The sequence below is a fragment of the Vitis vinifera genome, chromosome 1, assembly GCF_030704535.1.
Source record: "Vitis vinifera cultivar Pinot Noir 40024 chromosome 1, ASM3070453v1".
NCBI classification, from domain to species: Eukaryota; Viridiplantae; Streptophyta; class Magnoliopsida; order Vitales; family Vitaceae; genus Vitis; species Vitis vinifera.
Genome location: NC_081805.1, coordinates 11,147,355 through 11,169,961, shown reverse-complemented (window position 1 = coordinate 11,169,961; position 22,607 = coordinate 11,147,355). Strand labels below are relative to the sequence as shown.

General features: G+C 31.6%; 2 protein-coding genes across 2 annotated transcripts; one reads left to right on the top strand and one right to left on the bottom strand.

Moving 5' to 3' along the window:
• Nucleotides 1-1,349: 1,349 nt before the first annotated feature.
• On the top strand, nucleotides 1,350-5,354 carry LOC100248362 (mitochondrial outer membrane protein porin of 36 kDa). Its single transcript, XM_002276600.4, has 6 exons — nucleotides 1,350-1,647; nucleotides 1,767-1,834; nucleotides 3,202-3,312; nucleotides 3,703-3,789; nucleotides 3,981-4,189; nucleotides 4,744-5,354. Exons 1-6 carry the CDS (start codon nucleotides 1,599-1,601, stop codon nucleotides 5,048-5,050), a joined length of 831 nt encoding a protein of 276 aa, XP_002276636.1. The 5' UTR covers nucleotides 1,350-1,598; the 3' UTR covers nucleotides 5,051-5,354.
• Nucleotides 5,355-6,756: 1,402 nt separating this feature from the next.
• On the bottom strand, nucleotides 6,757-13,843 carry LOC100253479 (hypersensitive-induced response protein 2). The gene is made up of 6 exons (XM_002276481.5): nucleotides 13,512-13,843; nucleotides 8,931-9,129; nucleotides 8,658-8,778; nucleotides 8,071-8,162; nucleotides 7,894-7,990; nucleotides 6,757-7,476 (listed from the first exon to the last, which is right to left on the bottom strand). The coding sequence occupies exons 2-6, from the start codon at nucleotides 9,117-9,119 to the stop codon at nucleotides 7,115-7,117; spliced, it is 861 nt and encodes a 286-aa protein (XP_002276517.1). The 5' UTR covers nucleotides 9,120-9,129; nucleotides 13,512-13,843; the 3' UTR covers nucleotides 6,757-7,114.
• Nucleotides 13,844-22,607: the final 8,764 nt, after the last annotated feature.

Genomic DNA, 22,607 nt, shown 5'->3' with positions numbered 1-22,607 from the left:
AGCACGTGAGAAGATAATATTATTGGCATATTCGAAATTTAAGGTTGCTTTGGTGGCATCCTTCGATGTTCAACCCTGACGTGGCCCAGCCGCCTCCAAAGTTAGGCCGCTAACATATCAATGCTGAAAACGACATCGTTTCATTGTCTTATTCTTCCTATTGAAATTGTAGTAGGTGTGTCATATTAAAAATTGAAGTTAATAGAGGAGATGCAACGTGTACCCCTTAAACCCATTCAAAAGCATAAATGTAGAGCCTCTTGTGTGGTGTCATTTAAAAACAATTTGGTGTGTTTTTTATTTTTTTTAAATTTCTATCGTTATTCTTTGGAAATAATTTTTAAAAATAAAGAACAATTTAAAAAAAATAAATAACAATTGTTTTTACCTGTTTTTAAAAACAAAAAGAAAAAATAAATATATTTGATTACATTTTTAAATTAAAGAATAAAAAACAATTTTAAAAAATATACAATAAAAAAATCCATAGATTTCAAAATTTACTATGCTCCATAGATATATTATTATTCTCTCATAAAATTTTAAAAAAATTGACAATTATATTTTTTTTAAATATAAGAAAGTGGGAAAAAATGATTATATTTTGTTTTCTATTTTCATTAGGTTTATTAATAACAGAATAATAAAATCTATAATTATATTTTTGTTTTCACTTTCCATTTTTTCAATATTTCATCTTTAACATAAAAAATCATAGTAAAATAGTCAACAACTCCATAATGGTTTTTTTTTATTTATAAACATGATTAATTTTATTTACTTCTCCGAGCTTTTAATTAAATGCATCTAATTCTCATGTTGAAATTTTATTAAATACATTTTTCATCATTCTTATTTTGAATTTTATCCACCTTCCTTCTTATTTAAAATAAAGAATACATTTAATAAAATTTCAAATGAATTAAGTATATTTAATCAAAACCTGAAAAAAATTAACCTTTATAAATATTTTAAAAATGAATAATAACTTTTCTTCCATTTACCCTTTTATGTACATAGAAAAAGAACATTTGGAAAATCATATAGTTTAGAATCAATTTTACAATAATTTATATTCCTATATATATATATATATATGTATATATTTTTTTTTTATGAAAATTAAAATAATTTGAAAATTTTTTTTCTCTTCACTTCATTTAGTATAGATGTGTTTTATAATTAAAATTACAAATAAAATCTTAATCTTAAAATATCAACTATTTCGATATTTTTTTTTTTCACATATTTTATTAAGCAATTGTGGATCGTTTGGATGAAAACCAAATAAATAAATAACAACACGTTAAGACTAAAAACTGGGTTCTACTATATAACGCGTTAAAATGAAAACGCCCAAACAGTCTATTGATCTCGACTATCGATACTATCTGTTTCTGTCATGTTACGATCAACGGTCAGGATTCGCGAATCTCTCACCGCATTCAAGATCGAACGTTTCAAAATTATTCTAAAATAGAAATATTATTTTAGGGTTTTCAGTATATATTTCCTCGTCTCTCGCCCAGGAGCTCGAAACAACTCCTTATTTTCCCTCACTTTCTCTCTCGTCGATCTCCATTTCCTCGGGAAAAAATATGGGAAAGGGTCCAGGTCTCTACTCCGACATTGGCAAGATAGCCAGAGGTGATTCATCTGTTTCTTTTATCTTTGCTTCATTCTTATGCTTTTTTTTTTTCCCCTTTTTTCTTTTCTTACTCATGAATATGATGTTGTTGCTTTTCTTCTTCTTCTTGTTATTTCAGATCTTCTCTACAGGGATTACCAGAGTGACCACAAGTTCACTGTTACTACTTACACATCCTCTGGAGTCGTACGTCCCTCTCTCGATTTAATCAGTTGATGGAATTAGGGGTTTTGATTTCATTTTGTTTCTTTTCTTGAGAGTTCTGTTTGGTTGGCTAGAAAATCGAGGGAAGGAAGGGGAAGTGATTTGTGATGGTAGCAAGCTATGTCCTTTATCTTTAAAGGAATAAACATACACCTCATTTGTGCCAATAGTTGACTTTGGGTTATTTAAGTTGATTTTTCGGTTTGATAAAACCATGGAAAATGTGTGCACTTTCGATTTCATTTTAGGTTTTGGCTTTCGTTTTCTCCTTCTATTGGCAGCCCAATGGAGTGTTGCTGTCTGTATGTTCCCGAGAAAATAGTGGGAAATAAAAGAAAATAAAATCTTTTGCTTAAAGTTTTGTTGGAATAGAGTTGAGATGGTGGTGTTTTTGTCGTACTCAAAATTTGGAAATTTTGTGGTGAAGTTTTGATTTCTCTCTCAAGATATTTGATCATTGAGTATATCTGGAATATGATAAGGCTTGCAGATGATTATTTTATTTTATTTTATTTATTTTTTAATTTGATGTCTCTTCTAGTTTTTGGTGGGTTGTGGGCTGTGGGAATTGAGGCGAAGGTTGCTCAATTGCACAAGCTGTAGGCTCTAGGAAAGCAAATTGGTTTGTGAAAGTGATTTTTGTCTGTAGATGTATGGTTCCTGTTTTGTTTTCAAAGGTATGAAAATTGGCTTTAAAATGCTAACCAAACACTATTTTTCTCCGTTTTCTTTATTATTTTTTATTATTTTTGCTCCTTAGGACATACTGACATTGAGCTATATGATTTTCCTTCTATTTGGCACATAGATTAATCAGTCATATTTAAGTTAAAAACGGTTAGTGCGGTTTGGGTTTTCTTTGATTTTGTTGGCACATTATTAATTATATGCTACCAGTGTGTTAAGCATTTGCAAGGTTGATTCAGCATGACCATTGTTTCCACTTTGCACTGGTTTGTTACGCTGTGCTTGGTTTCTTTGTTTTCTTGATGTACTGTTATATTTAGAAACGTTATCATGGTGCTTGGGAAGTAGTGTAGAACATATATGAACATTCTTACTCTGAAGTGTTATACTGGGTAAATGTTAATTACAAGGCTACCATTGTGCGGTGAGGCAAGGTGTCTGATACAGCAACCTTCAATCATTGAGCTGCAGATAGCATATAACTATATCCTCTAAAACAAATGGTATCCATTCATGCGCTTTTTGGTAATAACTTAAAGTTTATATTCATATCCTTACAGATCAGAATGTATTGCAAATATAAATTTTGTGTGAGTGATATTGGATGCTTCTAATTTTAGCTTTGCATATTAGATTTTGACCTTTCAAGTCACAAATTTCAGGCCATTACTTCATCAGGAACTAAGAAAGGTGAGCTTTTTATTGCGGATGTGAATACCCAGTTGAAGAACAAGAACATAACAACAGATGTGAAAGTCGATACAAACTCTAATGTAAGTAATAAAAGCTTATTAGTGATGGCAATGATTTTAATGATTTTATTTTTCTGTCACTCCATAATTTGATACCATCTGACTTATATATTAGGTTTTATGTCAGCCATGAAAATGCCTTGTCTGGTTACCCATTTTTGTTTTTGGATCCAATAAATATTTTTATCTTTATCATATGCATTATATTTTGCTTAAAACATTGGAGAATAGTGGTGTCTCGACAAGTATAAGAAAAACTTGCAGATACAATCAACTATTCAGGAGTTTGAAATTGTTTTATTTTCCGAGGTCTGATCAGCAGGCAAAAATGTGGCAAAATGACCTTTGCCAGTTTTTTCTTAATTATTTAGCTATGATGTTTTGGCTAATATTTTTCATGCCAATGTGTAGCTTTTTACGACAATTACTGTTGATGAACCTGCACCTGGACTCAAGACGATATTTAGCTTTATCATTCCTGATCAGAGATCTGGTAAGGTAAGAAACATTCCAATCCTTACCCATCTTTGCAGCTTGTTCTCTGTGAATTACTGGTTTGTCTAGTGAATAGAGGCATGTTTTCTTTGCCCTTGTGCAAATTTATCTCATCATGTTGGAACATCATATTTTTTTAGAAATGGACATTTAAGGCTCGCCTTTGATTTGATTTATGGTGACTGTGTTTACAGGTGGAACTCCAGTACTTGCATGAGTATGCTGGAATAAGCACTAGCATTGGATTGACTGCAAATCCAATTGTGAACTTCTCTGGTGTGGTTGGGAACAATACTCTCTCTCTTGGGACTGATCTCTCGTTTGACACTGCCACTGGGAACTTCACCAAATGCAATGCAGGCCTGGGTTTCTCCAATGCTGACCTCATTGCTGCCTTGACTTTGTGAGTAGTTCCTTCTGGAAAAATGTTTTTATTTTATTTTTTAATTTATCTTATTCATTCATTGCTTCCTTCCTAGCCCTCGCTTAATACTTTTTATTTGGAAAATTCTATGGTACCATGGATGGATCCGTTTGATGTTTGTGATTTCAATGCCCAGAATTAATTCACTCTCGTTCTACAGTCCAGATAATGGATAAAACTCTTTCTGTATCAAGGTTATTTGAAATATCTATGCCTTAGTCTTTGAAATATTGGCTGGGTGGAAACATCAAAAGTACTCCAGTAAATAATAATCTTTAACAAAAGTTAAAAAATGGCTGTGTGGAAACATCAAAAGTACTCCAGTAAATAATCTTAACAAAAACTAAAAAATGTTATAGTTACACAGTCTTTAAGTATATGCTGGATGGAAGTATTCAAATATCCTATTAAATCGTCAAAAAGGAACAAGAATGGGGTGGGACTATGTTAGTATTTGTATGGTTTCTGTATGCTCATGCATATGTATGTATTTATGTGCTTCCTCTGTTTGATGAGGTTCATTGATAATGCAGGAATGACAAGGGTGACACACTTAATGCTTCATACTACCACACTGTAAGCCCACTGACTAACACAGCTGTTGGTGCGGAGCTGAGCCATTGCTTTTCTACCAATGAAAACACTCTTACCATTGGCACACAGCATGCCCTGGACCCCTTAACCAAGGTGAAGGCTCGGGCTAATAACAGTGGAAAGGTAAGTGCTCTAATCCAGCATGAGTGGCGCCCAAAATCCCTCTTCACTATATCAGGAGAAGTGGATGCCAGGGCGGTTGAGAAAAGTGCAAAGATTGGACTGGCCTTGGCTCTAAAGCCATAGATTAAGCCCATAACTTGGTGTATGTGGAAGGTTGGCCTTGTTTATGGCAGAGAGCAATAAGGTAGGTAGAATGAAATGACCTTTAGACAGTTTCCCTTTTTCCCGGTGAAACTTTTTTTGGTCTATTAATGGGGCCCTATTTATTTCTTTGGATTTGGTGGTTATGGGTTGTAAAAAATAATTGTTGCTGGTGGAATGGACCAACGATCATCATTTTCGAGTTCAAAGCTCATCATCCTCCTTCACAATGTTAAAGGAGGATAGTTTACTTTCAGCAAAAAAATTCTTATGAATTTTGGTTCAACAGTGTGTTGTTTCCTTTTTGGCTTGAATACTTAAATGCTGAACCTTTTATTCCCTTTTCCTAACTGATCTCATTTGAATGCAAAGAAGTTTTAGGAACCTAGAAATGAGAGTTTTGCCTATTTAGAAACCTCAAAAACGGTCCTCTTATCTTTTTATAACAATTAAAATACGTTTTCAGATAATATCTTATGTTGAGGACAATCATTTAGAAAATTACTTGTTTGTCAAAAAGTTATCAAATGTTATGGAAGATAGTTTTTTTTTTTTTTTTTTAAAACAAAAATAATTCTCAAATAGGCTCCTGGTTTCCTTTCGGTTAAAAAGCGACATTTGGGGTATATTTGACAATGGGGGTGGTAGCTTGGTGTGGCAACCGTAGGTCCTCGTCCGTTAATATGTTTACATCCAGCAATCCGTGTCTATGGATGGAAATGTATCAGCTGGCTAAGTAGGGAGAAAAAAAAAACAACGAGAGATGATTTTATATGTTTGGTTTATTAGAAAAAAAAAACTATAAAATATATATAATTAAAATTAATTATAAGTTTATGTATTATTAAATTATTTAATTTTTATAGAAAATATTAATTTATTAATGTTAAATTTATTTATTATTACTTTTTAAATTCTCTCTTTGTTTTTCAGTGTTTTTCTTTAAATTTTTCTAGAACTAGTTTGGAAATGCTTAGTCATTTGTATTACATGCCCAAAGAGTTTTGGAAAAATTGCTCTATGGATAGATCTGCAGAGAAGACGATTATAGGGAGAAGGCACGCTATTGAATTTTTAGTGGGTATAACAATGTGACCACGAAATCCAGACAAAATTGAAGATGAAATCAGATTGGGGCATGTAAGCCAACGTTGCAAAAATAGGTTTTAATATGAAAGGTGCTTAATCTGGTGCTTGTGCTAAATGGCATCTTTGAGAGGAAAATGGGGAGGGATGCAATGCAGATGGGTACAACTGTAAATGTAAATCAGATTTGTGTTTTCGATATAGGCATGGTGTGCAGTTCCCCATGCCAAATCGTTTCGGGACTGCTTTGTCGCCACTTTTCCCCAAACCCAATAAAGAATGGTATGGTATGCTGCTTGGTACCGCTGCCTGTTAAAAGCTGGATGCAGTATTACCTTGTGCCTTTTTGTTTAAATCAGAATTGCAACGGCCGCTGCAAAATTTGCAACTTTTTGTGAATATTTCAATAATTTAATCCATTCACCCAATCTCATGAAATTTCCTTCCCATTTTTTACTTTGTAATTTTGGAGTCTAATGCAAATCAGTCAAAGAAACAAAAATTGTATAATTGCGGTGCAGCACTAAAGTCATTGCTTTGATCCGTGAGACAAATAGCCACTAATAGGCCCTAACCATATAAACTCAGAAAACAATATGGTATATGCGAAATGCCAAGAACCTGAGACAGATCCAGCATTTAATTTGTTTTCAACAGACTATTGCGGCACTTGCGATAGTCAGAACAAATAGTAACCCAACAGTTACATCACAAAGGATTCCGGTTTCCAATCCAACATATTTATATAAACATCTTTACCACAATGCCCTAACCGCATGGAACATCACCCTTCTCCATTATTTACTACTTACACACATTTTCTCCTACAGTATTCAATTACAACCTAGAATAGAAAGCAATGTAAAAGCAACTTCAGACAATAGCAGTATAGCACACTAATCTTTAGGCATACCATTGGAACTAGACAAGGGCCATGGGATTAAATGATTAAATTTAATGCTAATGTTTTGCTGTCTCAGCCTGAAGGAGACCTACCCTAATTTGTGAAGCAATGTCTCCCACAGCACCTGGCCCATGTGGGATGAAAACAGACGAAGCCTTTGAGGATGCACCTATATCCTTCAATGTGTCAAAGTACTGGGTCACCAGAATCATGTCCATGACATCCTTTGATGAAGTCCCTGGCACATTCACAGAGAAGGCAAGAACACTGTCCCTAAGCCCATCTACAATGGCCTGGCGCTGCCGAGCTATGCCAAGCCCAGCCAGGTACTTGGATTCTGCATCTCCCTCAGCTCGCTTTATCTGCAATATCTTCTCAGCTTCGGCCTTCTCAGTAGCAGCCAACCTCATTCTTGAAGCTATTTTACAGCAAAGAACCATAAATCAATTTAATAGACAAAGGATAAGCTGAATGTTGGTTGACCAATGTGGGTTGATGCAAGATGAAGCCTTTATATTTGTAGGGAGCCAAACTTGACATGATATGAATTAAATGTGAGAAGAGCTTTAAATTGATCACAATCACAAGTTTCAAATTAAGCAATGGCTTCTCGCCAGCTTATCTGAAAAAGCAGACTCATTCCACCTTCCAAAGGCTCCTTTGCATGTACGGACAAGAAACAGGTAAAACTTTCAGATGTTAAATTTTAGATAATTGGATCGTTGTATAAGGAAATTAAGCCATGTCAATTCTTCTTTTGGGGGGAATAAGTCAAAGAACAAATTACATAATTCAGCCCTTTTTTTCCTAATCTGTGACCATAAGAACAAAATACCTGCATTTATCTCATTCATTGCTCTTTTCACATGCTCATCTGGTTCGATATCCACAATAAGTGTTTGAACTATCTCGAATCCATAAGCTGACATTGCCTATGCATCACCAAAAGAATGTTAAATCAGATGATAAATTTAAATTAATGCCAAACCAAGATACCTGAACACCAAGATACCTTTTCAAGTTCCTCTTCCACAGCTTTCGCTATTTCATTCTTCTGTTCAAAGGTTGAATCCAGGTCTAACTTTGGAACACTAGCTCTAATTACTAAAGCAATAATACAACTGCATTAATACTATGCAAACAGTTCCTCCAGCAAGCCATAATTACAATAAATATGTAGACTAAAACTAGTGCCCTCTGAAGTAATTTATAGGAGTGACAACTTAGTATAAACAACCATTAGTTGTGATCAAATCCAATCAATCACATCTTTAGGACTTTGTAGTTAGTTGCATTGATGTTCTCAATTTTTCCTTCATGCTGGTTGTCCCAATATACTCATTTTGAAATCTGAAAGTTAATTCTGTGCTAAGGAGCAATTCTAAGAGGTCTTTCAGAAGGTTTTATCGAAAAATAACTGAGCTCAAAACCACAAGAATCTGAAACAATGGAAAATTCAATCTTTTTCAATTAGACAGGACATAGCTAGAGCTTGGTATGGATGGATGCTCAATTGTCTATAGAGAACAGATCAAGTAAAAAAAAAACATGATTAAGGTTTTGAAAATTTTGCTACAAGCTTAAGATTCAGGTCCATACCATCAAAGACGTAGGCTTGGATCTGTGCTCTGGTGTTGCTGAGCTTATAGAAAGCATCAGATGCCTTTTCTGCTAAGGCTCGATATTGAATAGATGCAACAACAGTAACAAAAACATTATCCTGAAGAAATACCATGAATCAGAATCCATTAATTAATTGCACTATACACATCTAAGCTGTTTAAAATTAAAGAAAGTTAAAGAATGGTGCCAAAATCAGCAGACTTTAGTTTGCCTAAATCCAGTTACTATTGAAGTAAAAATGCAACAAACCTTAGTTTTCGTTTCACATCGAACATCTAGCTGCTGCACACGCAATGAAAGATGACCAGCTAACTGGCTCCCAAAACACCATGGCAAACAATGGCAACCAGGTTCAAGCACCTCATCAAACTTTCCAAATTGTTCTTTGATAGCTACATTAGACTGGTCCACTTGAATACAACAAAAAGCTTGTCCCATTGTAATGATTCTACAAGGTAAATGAAAGCTATGAAGATCAGGTACATCCGTAGAGAAGATCATCCAATCTAATATACACTTGATGAGCTGTATAGCCCTGATGGGGGGGCTATTGTCTTTCCACAAAGATAATACAACAAGATAATACAAGAACTTTCAACACAAATATTGAAAATAAGAAGACAAAACTATACAGGAACCTTTCAACACAAATCTTAAAAATAAAAATGCAAAACTTTGAACGCAAATCTGTTGCTAGTTTGCATCTCAAATCAGTATTCAGTGATATGCAAAATATGCTAGTTTGAAAACACAAAAAATTCTAAAAATATCATAAAAAGAAATACAATTGAATAAACTAAAAAAATAATAAAATAAAATAAACTTCTACTTCATGTAACATTTAAAGTTGCAAATAAAATTTTTTATTAGTTTTATTTTTAATTGAATTAGCATATTTAAAAAATGAATATGTTTTTTAATGCCTATATCCATTTCCAATTTTTATATCAATATTTATATCTCATTTATTTCATATAAGCCCATATACCTCCTACTCATTTTATATGAATGCAAATTTTCATCAAATACCCATTGCCCATTTAAAAACAGATACTGATCATCCATAAACTAAATTCCAATCACATACCTACTACCATTACCCATTTAGGACCAAATACCCATTCTCATTCCCTACACAAATACCATTTTGTCTCTCCATTTCATCTCTAAAGTTTAAACTGAAGATGAATCAGCCATGAATGAAGATGCAAATACCAAAGTGTGAATTAAATCAATCATGGATGAAGATGCAAATGAAGGATCCCAGAGACCCAAACATACTCCTCTCTTTCTCTCTGTCCTTGCAATCTTCTTCATTTCACAGCTTTTCTTCCCCTCCTTTCCATCACCCTTCACTTTGACATCACCACCTTCTTCATCAGTTGGATCACTTACTCTCAGCATCGTCTACAAGTCATCTTGAAATTGTCATGCAAATCATTCTAAGACTACACATCCATCTCTCTTATTCAAACAAGTTGTTTTGTGAGTCAACAAAATAATCAACTCAACTCAGTCAAGTAGTGGGTATGGTCAAGGTAGATACAACTCAATCAAGTCATACTACTCTCAGACGAGATTTTAAATATTGCTTTAGGGTATTAAAAAAAATCTCAAAATGAAGCCTAAAGAGGTAGCAAAAACACTGCTACAACTCGTGTGGTTGAACCTAGTTGACCTATTGAAACTTGAAAATCATGGAAAAATGCTGCTGCCTACCATGTAGGCGACCATGTGGTTGACCTATTGTGTATGTGGTAGAACTCATCAGTAGGTTTTCCGTCCAACGGTTATCTACAGTTCATTTCGTCGACCTTATGATTGGCACCGTCTGGGAAGCCTGTGATTGTGTACGTGGTAGAACTCATCAGTAGGTTTTCCGTCCAACGGTTATCTACAGTTCATTTCGTCGACCTTATGATTGGCACTTTCTGGGAAGCCTGTGTCTAACAGTTAGTTTAATCCCAAAAGGTATATATATGAAGCCTAAGACACATTTATTACTTACTAAACCCTTGCATATCATTAGTACTCCATTGAATATCCTCTTTAAAAATTTCTAGAAAGCTCTTAGATTGAATTTGCTTGCTCTCATTAAAAACACTTCTGTCCACCTACTCTTCAAGAGACTTTTCCTGTACCTTTTGTTAGAGCAACTCCATACCCGCATGTGGATAGACACATAAGTACACACAAACACGTAGATAAATAAAACCATAAACAACCTCTTTTAGGCTTAATAAGGTGGGTAAATAAACATGTAGTGGGGTTCCAATACTTGAACTTTTGTCAAACAAGGCATTGATACCATGTTAGACAACTAATTTTCATAAAAGCTTAGGCTTGTAGGATTTGAGCCCATAATGTATATCATACACTCCAAACTTTTTACTCATTGTACTCTTTTGAGGTTGTGTAGAAGGTATGTTTATAATATTTTCAATCTTGTAAAGGTTCAATAGAACCTAAGAAATCCAATGTAAAGGAGGATAAGAAAAGTCATGCTTGAGAAGACTCTTTGGATTTAGTGGATAACCTCAATGCTTGTGGAGGAGTTAAGGGGTTGTGGATGTAGGTGGGTTGGGCCAAACCACATTAAAAATCATTGTTTTCATTTTCTCTATCATTTATCTCTTTACTTTCAGCATTTCATATTACTTAGAGTTCATTTTCATATCTATGGCTTGCAAATTCCTAGAATTCTAAAAAGAAACTATCATCCCAATTCAAGAACACCATCACAATGGCCTAAAGCCATTTTATCCATTGGAACCATATCAAACCCTAGATCAATGACTTGGCACAACACTTTCTAGTTCATCTCAGATAGAAAAGAAACAGCCAAGCAAAATATAAACATCCTATTAAAACAAAAATAAAAATATAGATCAAATCTTCAAAAACTCAAATGTTTCAAGATACAAGATAGATTTTCTTCAACTACATGATTTTGGCTGTTTTGGACTTGGAAAAAAGACCAAGTACGAAAACTGACAAAAGGATTTGGCTCATTGCCATTTTAATCTGGGAGCAGAAAATTACGTCCAGAAAAATTGATATATATGCCTTTCCAAGACACCCTAATTTAAAAACCACAAAATATTTTCAAATGAGCTATCCTGAATAATTAACTTTTCTAAGTTCTTTTAGAATAAACAAAAAGCTCCATGAGAAGGAATAACTTCTCAGTAGGTGATGTTGAGAAGCTGGCACCTGAATTTGATTCAGGAGACAGATATTCATTCATACACAAGATGGATTTTTTAAACTATTTCATTGTCATAGAGAGCCCATTATTGTACAGGCTCCCAACCAAGCAGTGATTCCTTTTCCCAGACAACTTCTCAGTTTTCATTTTGCAACAAACAACCCATAACACTTGCATGTCCATTCACAATATCAGAAATGATTAAGCAAACAAGGAAAAGGAACAAAAAGAAGGTTAGCAGTTTATTTCATGCAATTCTAATGGAATCAAACATCAACTAATGATGCCAATGTAATCTTTCAAACAAAAATATAAAGAAGGGTAGCTGTTACTGTCATACTGACCAAAGATTTAACAAGGTTTAAAATGGCTATAGTACAGTAATGGCTGCAGAAAAAGACAGGGTACACCATGACAACACCATATCTAAATTAGTTCATGCTAGACCTGGAAGTAGATATTCCCTAGACACCTATCACCATTAAGGATCCTAATTCTTAATGACACAAATACAACTAAGGACTTGATACCAGGTGGAACAAATGATCATTATTCATGAATATACAAAGTATGTACATTAGCACAATGTTGACAGGACCAGAGGTCAACATCACATTCCCAAAAGGAACAGCTCCGACTTTGTCTCTTCCTTTATCGTATATATACACATTAGCCTGGCATGTGGAACTCATATAAAATTGCATTAAGTTGTTTTTAAGTAACAACTCGACAGCAACAAACACTTAATTGTTCAAACTTTGCTGCAATAAGGTTCAAAAAGAAAATGAATATGCCTAAAGGAAGAAAATAAGACAACACAAAAAGAGCTGTCCTCTGGTTCTGATCCATAGAAGGGTAATTGCAACAAGAAAATAACATAAGATAAATAGGTCAACAAACCAAATAAAATGAGAAATCATTTTCAGTGATGAATTGGTCAAATACCGTATGCTCTTAAAACTCTCTCATACAATTAATAAACTAAAATTTTTTAGTAGTTTATGCAAGTAGTAACTAAAACAAAAAAACACTCAGAAAAAACATATAGAAATATATCATACAATTCAATTCAATGTCAAGATAATCACGAAAAGCACGATATAAATAAAAGAAAAGTGAAAAAAAAAAGGATAAAAATTCAATTAAACATACTCATAAATTACTTTTTCCGAAGCTTCTATAATTAAAAGAAAAATTATGTCATAAAATGGAAAAGAAATGGCGCAGAATTGGAACCGAACTCAAGAAATTCATGCAACAATACACGGAATTAAATCCAATAATCAGATTGTCACTTTTAAATTGATCCACAGCTCCTGATCCTATACTCCAACACAATCCTCCCCTTTCACTGTCGCTAATAGATCGCGTCATATTAATACAACCGATTTCTCAAAATATAAGGTACCAAGCGTTAAAAGTAAAGCAACGTTGGTTGCTAAGAAAGGGAGGAAAAATAATTTTCTTAGAGAGAAAAAAAAAAAAAAAAACGGAGAATTAATCTCGGAAACAGGCAAGGTTTCATTATTTTCCGATACAATTTCTCAGCAACCAAACAGTAAAAGCATTTGTTCATAAAATCTAGGAAGATCACAGCAATTAAGAGAAAATGTCTCAATTACCTTAAGAGTCTATGGAACCCCGATCCGATACAGAGGGAGCGATGAGGAGAAGAAGAGAATTGAGAGCAGAGAGAAAGGGTGGTAATATATAAGGGCGATAGAGATAGACCGATAAGATATTTGTGAGCTTGGAAGCGAGAATGGCACAATGCCAAGAAACTTCTAAAATATGGGGCATTCGGTCCCCTTTCAAGGTCTTTTCCAGGGTATCACGGTGTGGTCATTTCCTAATAATATCACACGCGTTTTCTTCCCTCCCACCTCTTCTTTTCGGGTAAAATGCTCCTTTCCTTCCTCGTAGAAAGCATAAATCTGTTGTGTCGCTGCAGTATGGTTTCAATAATTTTGAAATTATTTATTAAAATATATCCTCTTTTAAACTATTTCTAAACCTACGACCATGTTAAGGAATTCAAATTGAAATTTGAAATTACTCTTTGGAAAGATAACATTCTTATTTACTTTTTAAACTAAAATTATTATATTTATAAATCATTTAAAAGCGTTTCGATTTTAAAAAATATGTATAATATTTTGAAAATAAAAAATTCTATGTGTAAAAAAAACTAGAACGCTTTCATTTTCTTAGTAAGAATGATTTATAGATTCTGAACAACTACAATACCTGCACCTAATAAAATAGCAATTACAACCCACGAAGTAATAAGTACTTGGGTATGAACTTGGAAACCTCTTATTTATCAAATGTTGGTCATCTTTCACACTAAATATATCATATGACCCTTTTAACATGTTAATAGAATATTCATATCGCCCTTTGATAGGAATAGAATTCAAAATGGAATTGTTTTTATTCAACCATCTCTTTCTCGAGTTACATACTAGAATTGTCTATTTTGAATACCAACTAATCACATTCACATGCTCATGAAAAAATAATTATAAAATAAAAACTCTTTAAAAATAATTTAAGTTTTATATACTCATGAGTAAAATGTAAAGTTAGGATGATTAAAAGTAACACTTATATTATTAAAAGTGAGTAATACTTTTGATAAAAAAAAGTGTATGAAATGTTAATTATTTTTAGATAATTACTTAAAATTTATATTTTATAAACTTGAATTTCTATTTTAAAGTATTAAATATTCCAATTACAACAATAATACTAAATATGAATATTATATTTTTTAAAATAACAAAAATGTTTAATAAGTGGAGCATAGAGGGAGAAAATAGGATGTAAAGGTGAGGAAAAATATCTTGTTGAAAATGGAGATTTCCAAGTGAGATGATAAGAAAAAGACAGCTTTCAAACCAATGGAAAAATCTTGTAAAAAAATAAGATTTCGTAGTCCAAATGCAGTAAGGTAATAGAAACTAATTATTTTTTAAAATAAAAATTATTATGATATATATCTACCATACTTAAAATATAAATATTAAAATTAATGAGAGAAAATATATTGGATTGATGATTTAAAATAAATTTAAATCAATTTTATTAAATAATTTTAATACTTAAAATAAAAATTAAATAATAAATTTTAAGTTAAAAAATTAAAAATAATTTAACTTCATTATTAAATAATGAATATTTTGTTTTGAAAGCTTTTTCAGTCAAACTTTCGTGCCCATTATATTTTTTAAAATTATTTTAAAAAAATCATATGGAAGGAGCACTTGAAATATGTGGACACTGGACAGGGACACGTGATGGACTTATTTAGAAAGCGGAAGGCACTAAATATTAAATACAATCAGAACACGACAAAGACGGGGTTAGTAGGATTTCGATGATTGACTAAAAATGGGGGCGTCACCATCCAACCAGGGCACGCTAATTAGGACCCATCAGGGAACAATCATGCTGCCTTGTCCTTCCGGATAAGCCCACCACGTCTCTTTAGGCTTAGCCATGACCGTCTCCACGCAATTTCTGTTCTCAAGTCGTTGTTTTAAATTTTAAAATGTGAGATAGTAAAAATGAATTTGAAACCTCAGTTTTTAAAATAATTTTTAAAATCATTACGTTTTTAATGTAAGCCTATAAAAGTTAATATTATTTTTAGTTTTCAAATTGAATATTTTAATTTTTCTATTTATTTTTAAAATATTTAGAAATCAAAGGAAAGATTCAAAAAATTAACTTTATCATTATTTTATTTTATTTTTAATTTTATCTTAAAAATAATAATCTATTTTAATAATATTAAATTTTTTAAAATTTGAAAACAAATTACAACGAGATAATCTATTGAAGATTGGAGACAACTTGATAGGTTGAGTGGGTTGTTAAATTTGAAAACAAATTACAAACGAGATAACCTATTGAAGGGCTAAGATGATTCCTGACGGTTGTGGTCGAGCTTACAAGGTGGAGATAATATAGACTTGGATCTTCAAAGGATTGAAATAAAAGATAGTCTTCCATTGAAAGAGGTGGAGGGATGCAAAGAAGAAAGTATGAGTTGTTTAGGCAGTAGATCACATGACATTTGATAAGAGTACTTTTGTCCATCATATCTCGTGTCCTTATTAGAAATTATGCAAAATATGTAGCTTTCAGAACCATTATCCTTATTAGCAATTATGCAAAATACGCAGCTTTTAGAGCTATTATTAGGTTCATCTACCTTTAAAACATAATTGTCCATTTTTTAAAAAGGAAAAATCATGCTTTCATACACAATTTTTTTTTTTAAATAACATTTTTAAGAAGTTTCATACATGCATTTTGGAAAAAATAATCATCTAAACATGTACTCTAATAGAGTAAAGCATCAAAGTCCCAAAATTACCCTTTCTATCCATCTCTCCTTCTCCTGCCAACTACATTCTTACGTGATCTTACTTGTTTTGTTTCTCTAAGTTATTGGGATTAAGTTAGATGATGAGGAACATTTATATGAGAGCAAGCATGATTTTTTTTTTTTTTTAAGATTTAGATTTATTATTAGTTAAATTCATAATATTTGATATGCTATTGAGTTTTTTTGTTATTATTCTTTGAAGGTATGATTTTTTAGATATAGATTTATTATTAGTTAAGTCCATGATAGTTGGCATGCTATTGAGTGTTTTTGTCATCGTCGTTTGAAAGCATGTTTTTTAGATTTAGATTTATTATTAGTTAAGTTCATGATATTTAATATGTTATTGAGTGTTTTTACCATTGTTCTTTGAAAGCATAATTTTTTTTTTTTTTAGATTTAGATTTAAATTTATATTTAGATTTATTATTAGTTAAATCCATGATATTTGATACGTTATCGAGTGTTTTTGTCATTGTTATTTGAAAGTATGATTTATTTTATTTTATATTTTTTAAGATTTAGATTTATTATTAGTGAAATCCATGATATTTGACATGCTATTGAATGTTTTTACCATTGTTCAATGAATTTTTTTTTTTTTTAAGATTTAGATCTATTGTTAGTAAAGTCTTTGATATGATATGCTACTAGATTTTTGCCATTAATATTTGATTTCCTTGTTAAAATTCGTTTTTACTTATTTATATTTGAAAGCATGTCAATTATTCTTAAAATCTAGTATTCTTGCTAAAATTGGATAATATATGTTTAATTATTTATCTTTGAGAGCTCACTTTTTTAGAAAAAGCTTTTTAAAATTAGCATTTTGAGTTGTGTCAAAATTTATTTTACAAAAAAAAAATAATAATAATAACAAATTTACACCATTATGGATGAGGCTCCTTGATGGCTAATGAAGGGTAGCCAAAAAGTGGATCCAAGTAAGCATTTCTTTTGTTTTCTTTAATCACTTCAAGTTAGAAACTTAAAAATCCTTTTTGTGTATATTGATTGCGATATATTAATTCACTTAGTTCTTTTTGCTTCCTCTAAAAATTGTTTTCAAAAGAGTTTAAACCATCTAAAAACTTTGAAAGAAATCCATTCTAGGTTTAGGGCAAAGATCTCACTTTATTTTAAAAAAAACATGCAACTCATTTCATCCAAGTTGCATTCTCTCTTTTTTTGGTTTTCCAAAACTTGGTTTTTTTATTCACATAGGTTTAAACCTATGCTCCCAAGCTAACAAGAGTATTCTTGGCTTGGGTGAATCTTTTCATTCGAGGTTGAGAATGTACAAGTTAAACTTATAAATATTGAATGGTGATTTGATGGAACACCTACATGAAAGAATTTTTTCAAAACTCATTTTTGCTGCTAGTTTCAATCACTAAGCCTTTAGAATTTTTTTTGAATATCTTGGAGTGCTTTAAAATTTTTTCCCAAAAATTGTATGATCTTATTCACATTTTGTTGTTGATTTTAGAAGATTGTTGGAGTAAAAAAGCTTTTCTCAAAGTTGAGTTATGATCTCTTCTTTCAAAATGTTCTATTTTGGTATAATACTATACATCTGAGAGCATTTTGCAAAATTCAATTACTTTTTGACCTTTTTTAATTTAAATTAATATTTTTCCAAATTCTTGACTTCTAAAATTGAATTTTGACACATAAAATATTGAAATATATGTTTTCTAAAGGAAGATATGATTTTTCAAAGTTACACCTACTGTATGTAATTGATTTTGGATAGCTGATCAATTTGAGTATTTTAAAAATTCCTTTGAATGCTCCTAGTCCTGACTTATTTATTTATTTATTTCATATAATCTAGACACCTTAAACATCACATGTGTGTGTGTGTGTGTGTGTTTATATATGAATTTAGAAGGCCTCTAGATATTTTAAAAAAATTCAGTTTATGCATGTCATTGTTTTCTACCCAATTCTGGACCTTCTAGAAATTTTGGTTTTTTTTTTTTGTATTAAATCTGATATTTGAATGAGTGTTAGGACTTTAGTTTTTGTTTTAGATGTCTAGGAGAAGCCCTTTATGCTTTGGTGTGGTAAAATTCATCTTCTTAATTTTTTTATTTTGGCATTTATTTTTGAAGACAATCTATATATTCTAGTCGTATGTTGAATTTTTGCACACTAGTTGCTCTTAGTATTTAACTCATGATGAATGGATATGGATGTTGGCTTTTGTTTATTGTATGGTCAAGTGATGCTTAGGTAAAAATTTAGAACTATACTTGTGATGCCCATATTTTGATTTGTTGGTTATATGTTTTGTTATAATCCTTTTATATATATATATATATATATATATATATATATATCTAGAAGTTGTATGCATGCCTTATAGGAATATTGATGTCTTGGTGAGTTTACATTCTTTCTTTATGCCATATAGATACCATGCCTGCAAGGATTTCGGATCTTGTTAATTATTTGCTATTATAATTTATTCTAACCTCCGTTATCTTATAGAAACGTATCGTAAATTATTTATGTAATTCAATTATGCCCCTCACACTTTATCTCTTAATTCAACAGATGTGTATGTTTCATATGTGAACATCTCTATGTTTTATTTAATTCATTGACCTAAATGATAATGTGTTTTGAGTGATATGATATCTAAACTAACTTTGATGTCTTATGATTTTGCTTGAGTTGCAGTCAGGGTATGCACCCTATCCCTCTTTTATACTTATGACTTGAAATGATTGCTTGACATGCTTAATATGTTAGAATTTAAGTAAATACCTTAAACTTTTTTGGTACCCTAAGTCAATTAATTAATTGTCACATTTTCCTTAACCTAATTAGTAGAGACCCTTTTAGAGCTTAGAAGGGTGCTACATTTTTAAGGTACCTTTTTGATCGATAATCTCAGACCTAGACTCGGGTTTTTCGAAGATACACTTTTCCAAAAGTTTAAGGAGTCATTTTTATTTAGGTTTTAGTTATTTTATTTTATTTTCCCTTAAAAAAATAAAAATAAAAATAAGTGGTTACTTTAGATTTTTTTTTAATTTATAAAATACAAATTTTCACCTAAAAAAATGAGTCTCACCATTGGGTGGAGGCACACATGGAAAATGGGGGCCCACACCCTCATTAAAGAAAGTCACCCACATTTATAAGTGAAATTAGGGAATCGAATTTTGGAATTCCCTAAGATTTAAATATTTAATTCAAAGAATTTAGTTTTTTGATTTTAACAACTTTTCTTTTTCATTAAAGAAATTTGCAAGAAAATATTTATTTTTAATTCTCTTTTGACTTTAATCGGGTGATTTGATTTTATTTGTAAGACCAAATTTTTTCACATGTCGCCTTCTGAATATATGTAATGTGTCAAATGTGCGTGTGACCTATCACTTGTCAAGTCCAAATTTTGTTGAATTGGAAAGCCGCAATTTCGAAGACCAATTTAATGATAATTTAATTCACTAAAATTTTTGACATTTGCAAGTGTTCATTTTTCAAGATGTATCACATACATGCCCTACCATGTCAAATGAGGTGGGTCTTGAAGTTTAACCTTCATTTTTCTTTTCCAAAAAAATATTTTAGCAGGAGGTTTCATATTTCAATAATATATTTTTCCCACTTTTCCCAAACACTATTTTGTTTCCTTTCTTTCTTTCCACTTTGTATCAAAGGAAGATCTTGTGTTAATAAGAAAGTTTCTAATTTGAACATTTACCTTCTTTTTTTCATTCCCTTCCAATTTATCCTCATTATTTTTTTTTTATATATAAAGAGAACAATAATTTAAGATATCCAATTTGAAGTCTCTTGGATAAGTCTTTCATATTTGGAGCATGGGGATGTAGGGGTATGCATGGAGTAGCACTAGTGGAGCTACACCATGTCGCAAGGATGACACACAATAAAGACAACTTTGTATGGATGACTCAATATGAAGATGATGACAAGAACAACCCCTTAATATATATAAATATATATTATAGTGGAGTCATACAATAGACCCTTACCATCTTGAACATGTGTTGATCTTCATCATTTGTAGAGGTAAATTTTCTTTCAAATATATATATATATATATATATATATATATATATATATTTTAAATCACTTTTAACACTTGAGAAATAATTTTTAATAAACTTAAATATCTATAAAAAAAATATGAATATTAAAGTTTGATTTTCATGTAATCAAGTTGTAGTCCTAATGCAAAGCGGTGTCGTATTTTCGGTATTTATGTGCTAAAGTCTTCACCCATGCGAACTGGTTTGACTTGAATGTATAGTGGTGTCCAAAATTTAACATTTAATTAAAATCAAAATTATATTTAATATTTATGCAAAAAAGTTACGACTTTGACCTTGCGTGGTGTTGTACTTTCAATATTTAATGTGGCTTAAATGCTAATGTTCTTACTCATGCGAATTGACTTGATTTGAATGCATAGCGATATTGAAGTTTTAACATTTAATTAAAATTAGAATTATATTTAACACTTATGCAAACAAGTTATGGCTTTGATGCTATGCAGTGTTGTACTTTTGACACTTAATGTGACTTAAGTGTTAAGGTTTTTACATATGAAAATTAGTTTGATTTAAATGCATAGTGATGTCTAACTTCTTAAAACCTAATTAAAATTGGAACTACATTTAACACTTATGTAGACAAGTTATAACCTTGATGTTGTATGTTTGACACTTAGTGCAGTTTAAGTGCTAAGGTCTTCACTCATGTGAATTGGTTTGACTTGGATACATGGTGATATCCAACTTTTCAAAACTTAATTAAAATTGGAATTACACTTAAACGTAAGATAGGCAAGTCATAATATTAATGTTGCGTGGTGTTATATTTTCAATACTTAATGCGGTTAACTGTTACAGTCCTCACTCATGCGAATTGACTTAACTTTGGTGCATAATGTTGTTTAAACTTTAACATTTAATTAAAATTAGAACTACACTTAACACCTATGTAGACAAGTCATAACCTTGATGCTATGTGGTGTACAATTGTTCACACTTAATTAAAATTCGGTTTGCGCTTGATATACTTATTTTTTATTTATTATTTTATATGATGGTGATTGAACTTAAGTAGTTTCCCCAAGATGTCTATGTACCCTTCATGGAGAAAAGATCAAGTCAAACGTAGTTCAACTTTTTTTTTTATTACATGTAATTTGAGCTTATACGAGTCATGATCAATATGCAATTTAGGCTCATGCTTTTAGGAACATCAATTGAGTGTCGAGGTTTGAAAACAACTATAGTGAAATTTGATGTCACACTCTCTTCATCCTCATTAATGATGTTTTTACCCTCAATAATATCATCTTTGAGTTCTTCAATCGACATGTTTTAACTTGAATTTGCTTTTATAACAAACTCTATATTATGTGCTCATGTAGCCAACTCTTTTAAGGTACAAGATTGTATCTCTTGAGGAACGTACATAATACCCCAATGTATGCTTTGTATGCACATCTCCACAATCGACACGTCGGATGATTTATCATTTCAATCAAGGCGTAAAGGATGTCAATAATTGATGTAGTCAACAACCAACTTGTCTTTCCATTGTTTGGTATTAGTAATCTCCATCATGCTTACAAGTCGTCAGATGTTATAAAAGTGATTGAGGAATTCATGCTCAATTTAGTCCCAACTATCAATGTACTTGAGTGCAAAGTCGATATACCAATTAAAGGCATTCCCTTGAAGGGATTGAACAAATTGTTTGACCAATAGGTCACTCTTTGTACTTGCATTGTTGCAAGTTTTGACGAAACGAGTAACGTGTTGCTTCAAATTTCCATTTTCATTGAATGACTAAAACTTTAGAGGTTGATAACCCATAGGCATACATAGGTTATTAATCCTCTTGGTGTAAGACTTAGAGTACATGAGTGTACTTTGTGAGGGTCTACCATATTGCACTTTGATGGTGTTATTATCATGTTCTGAAGTTGTTGAACAAATAGCGACACTACCAAGGTAGATTCAACGGTTTGCCTCTTGATTTGCACCGAATGAGACACATGTGGTGCATCACCTAGAGATGCAATCTTTAGAGAGTTAGTAAGTCTTTAGCTTGATTCAATTGTATTTTGTGCTTATGTCTCAACCTTGCTCATGAAGGATGTTATTTGCAAATCTTTCTTCTCAATGAACTTAATGAGTTTGGCGATGGCATGAGCCATCTCAACTAATTTTTCTTTTATGGACATAGTGGTTGTTGTCATTATCGGCATTGTTATCACGAAGGAAGAAGTAAAAGAGTTGGAATGAATGGATGAGCTATCCTTTTTCGA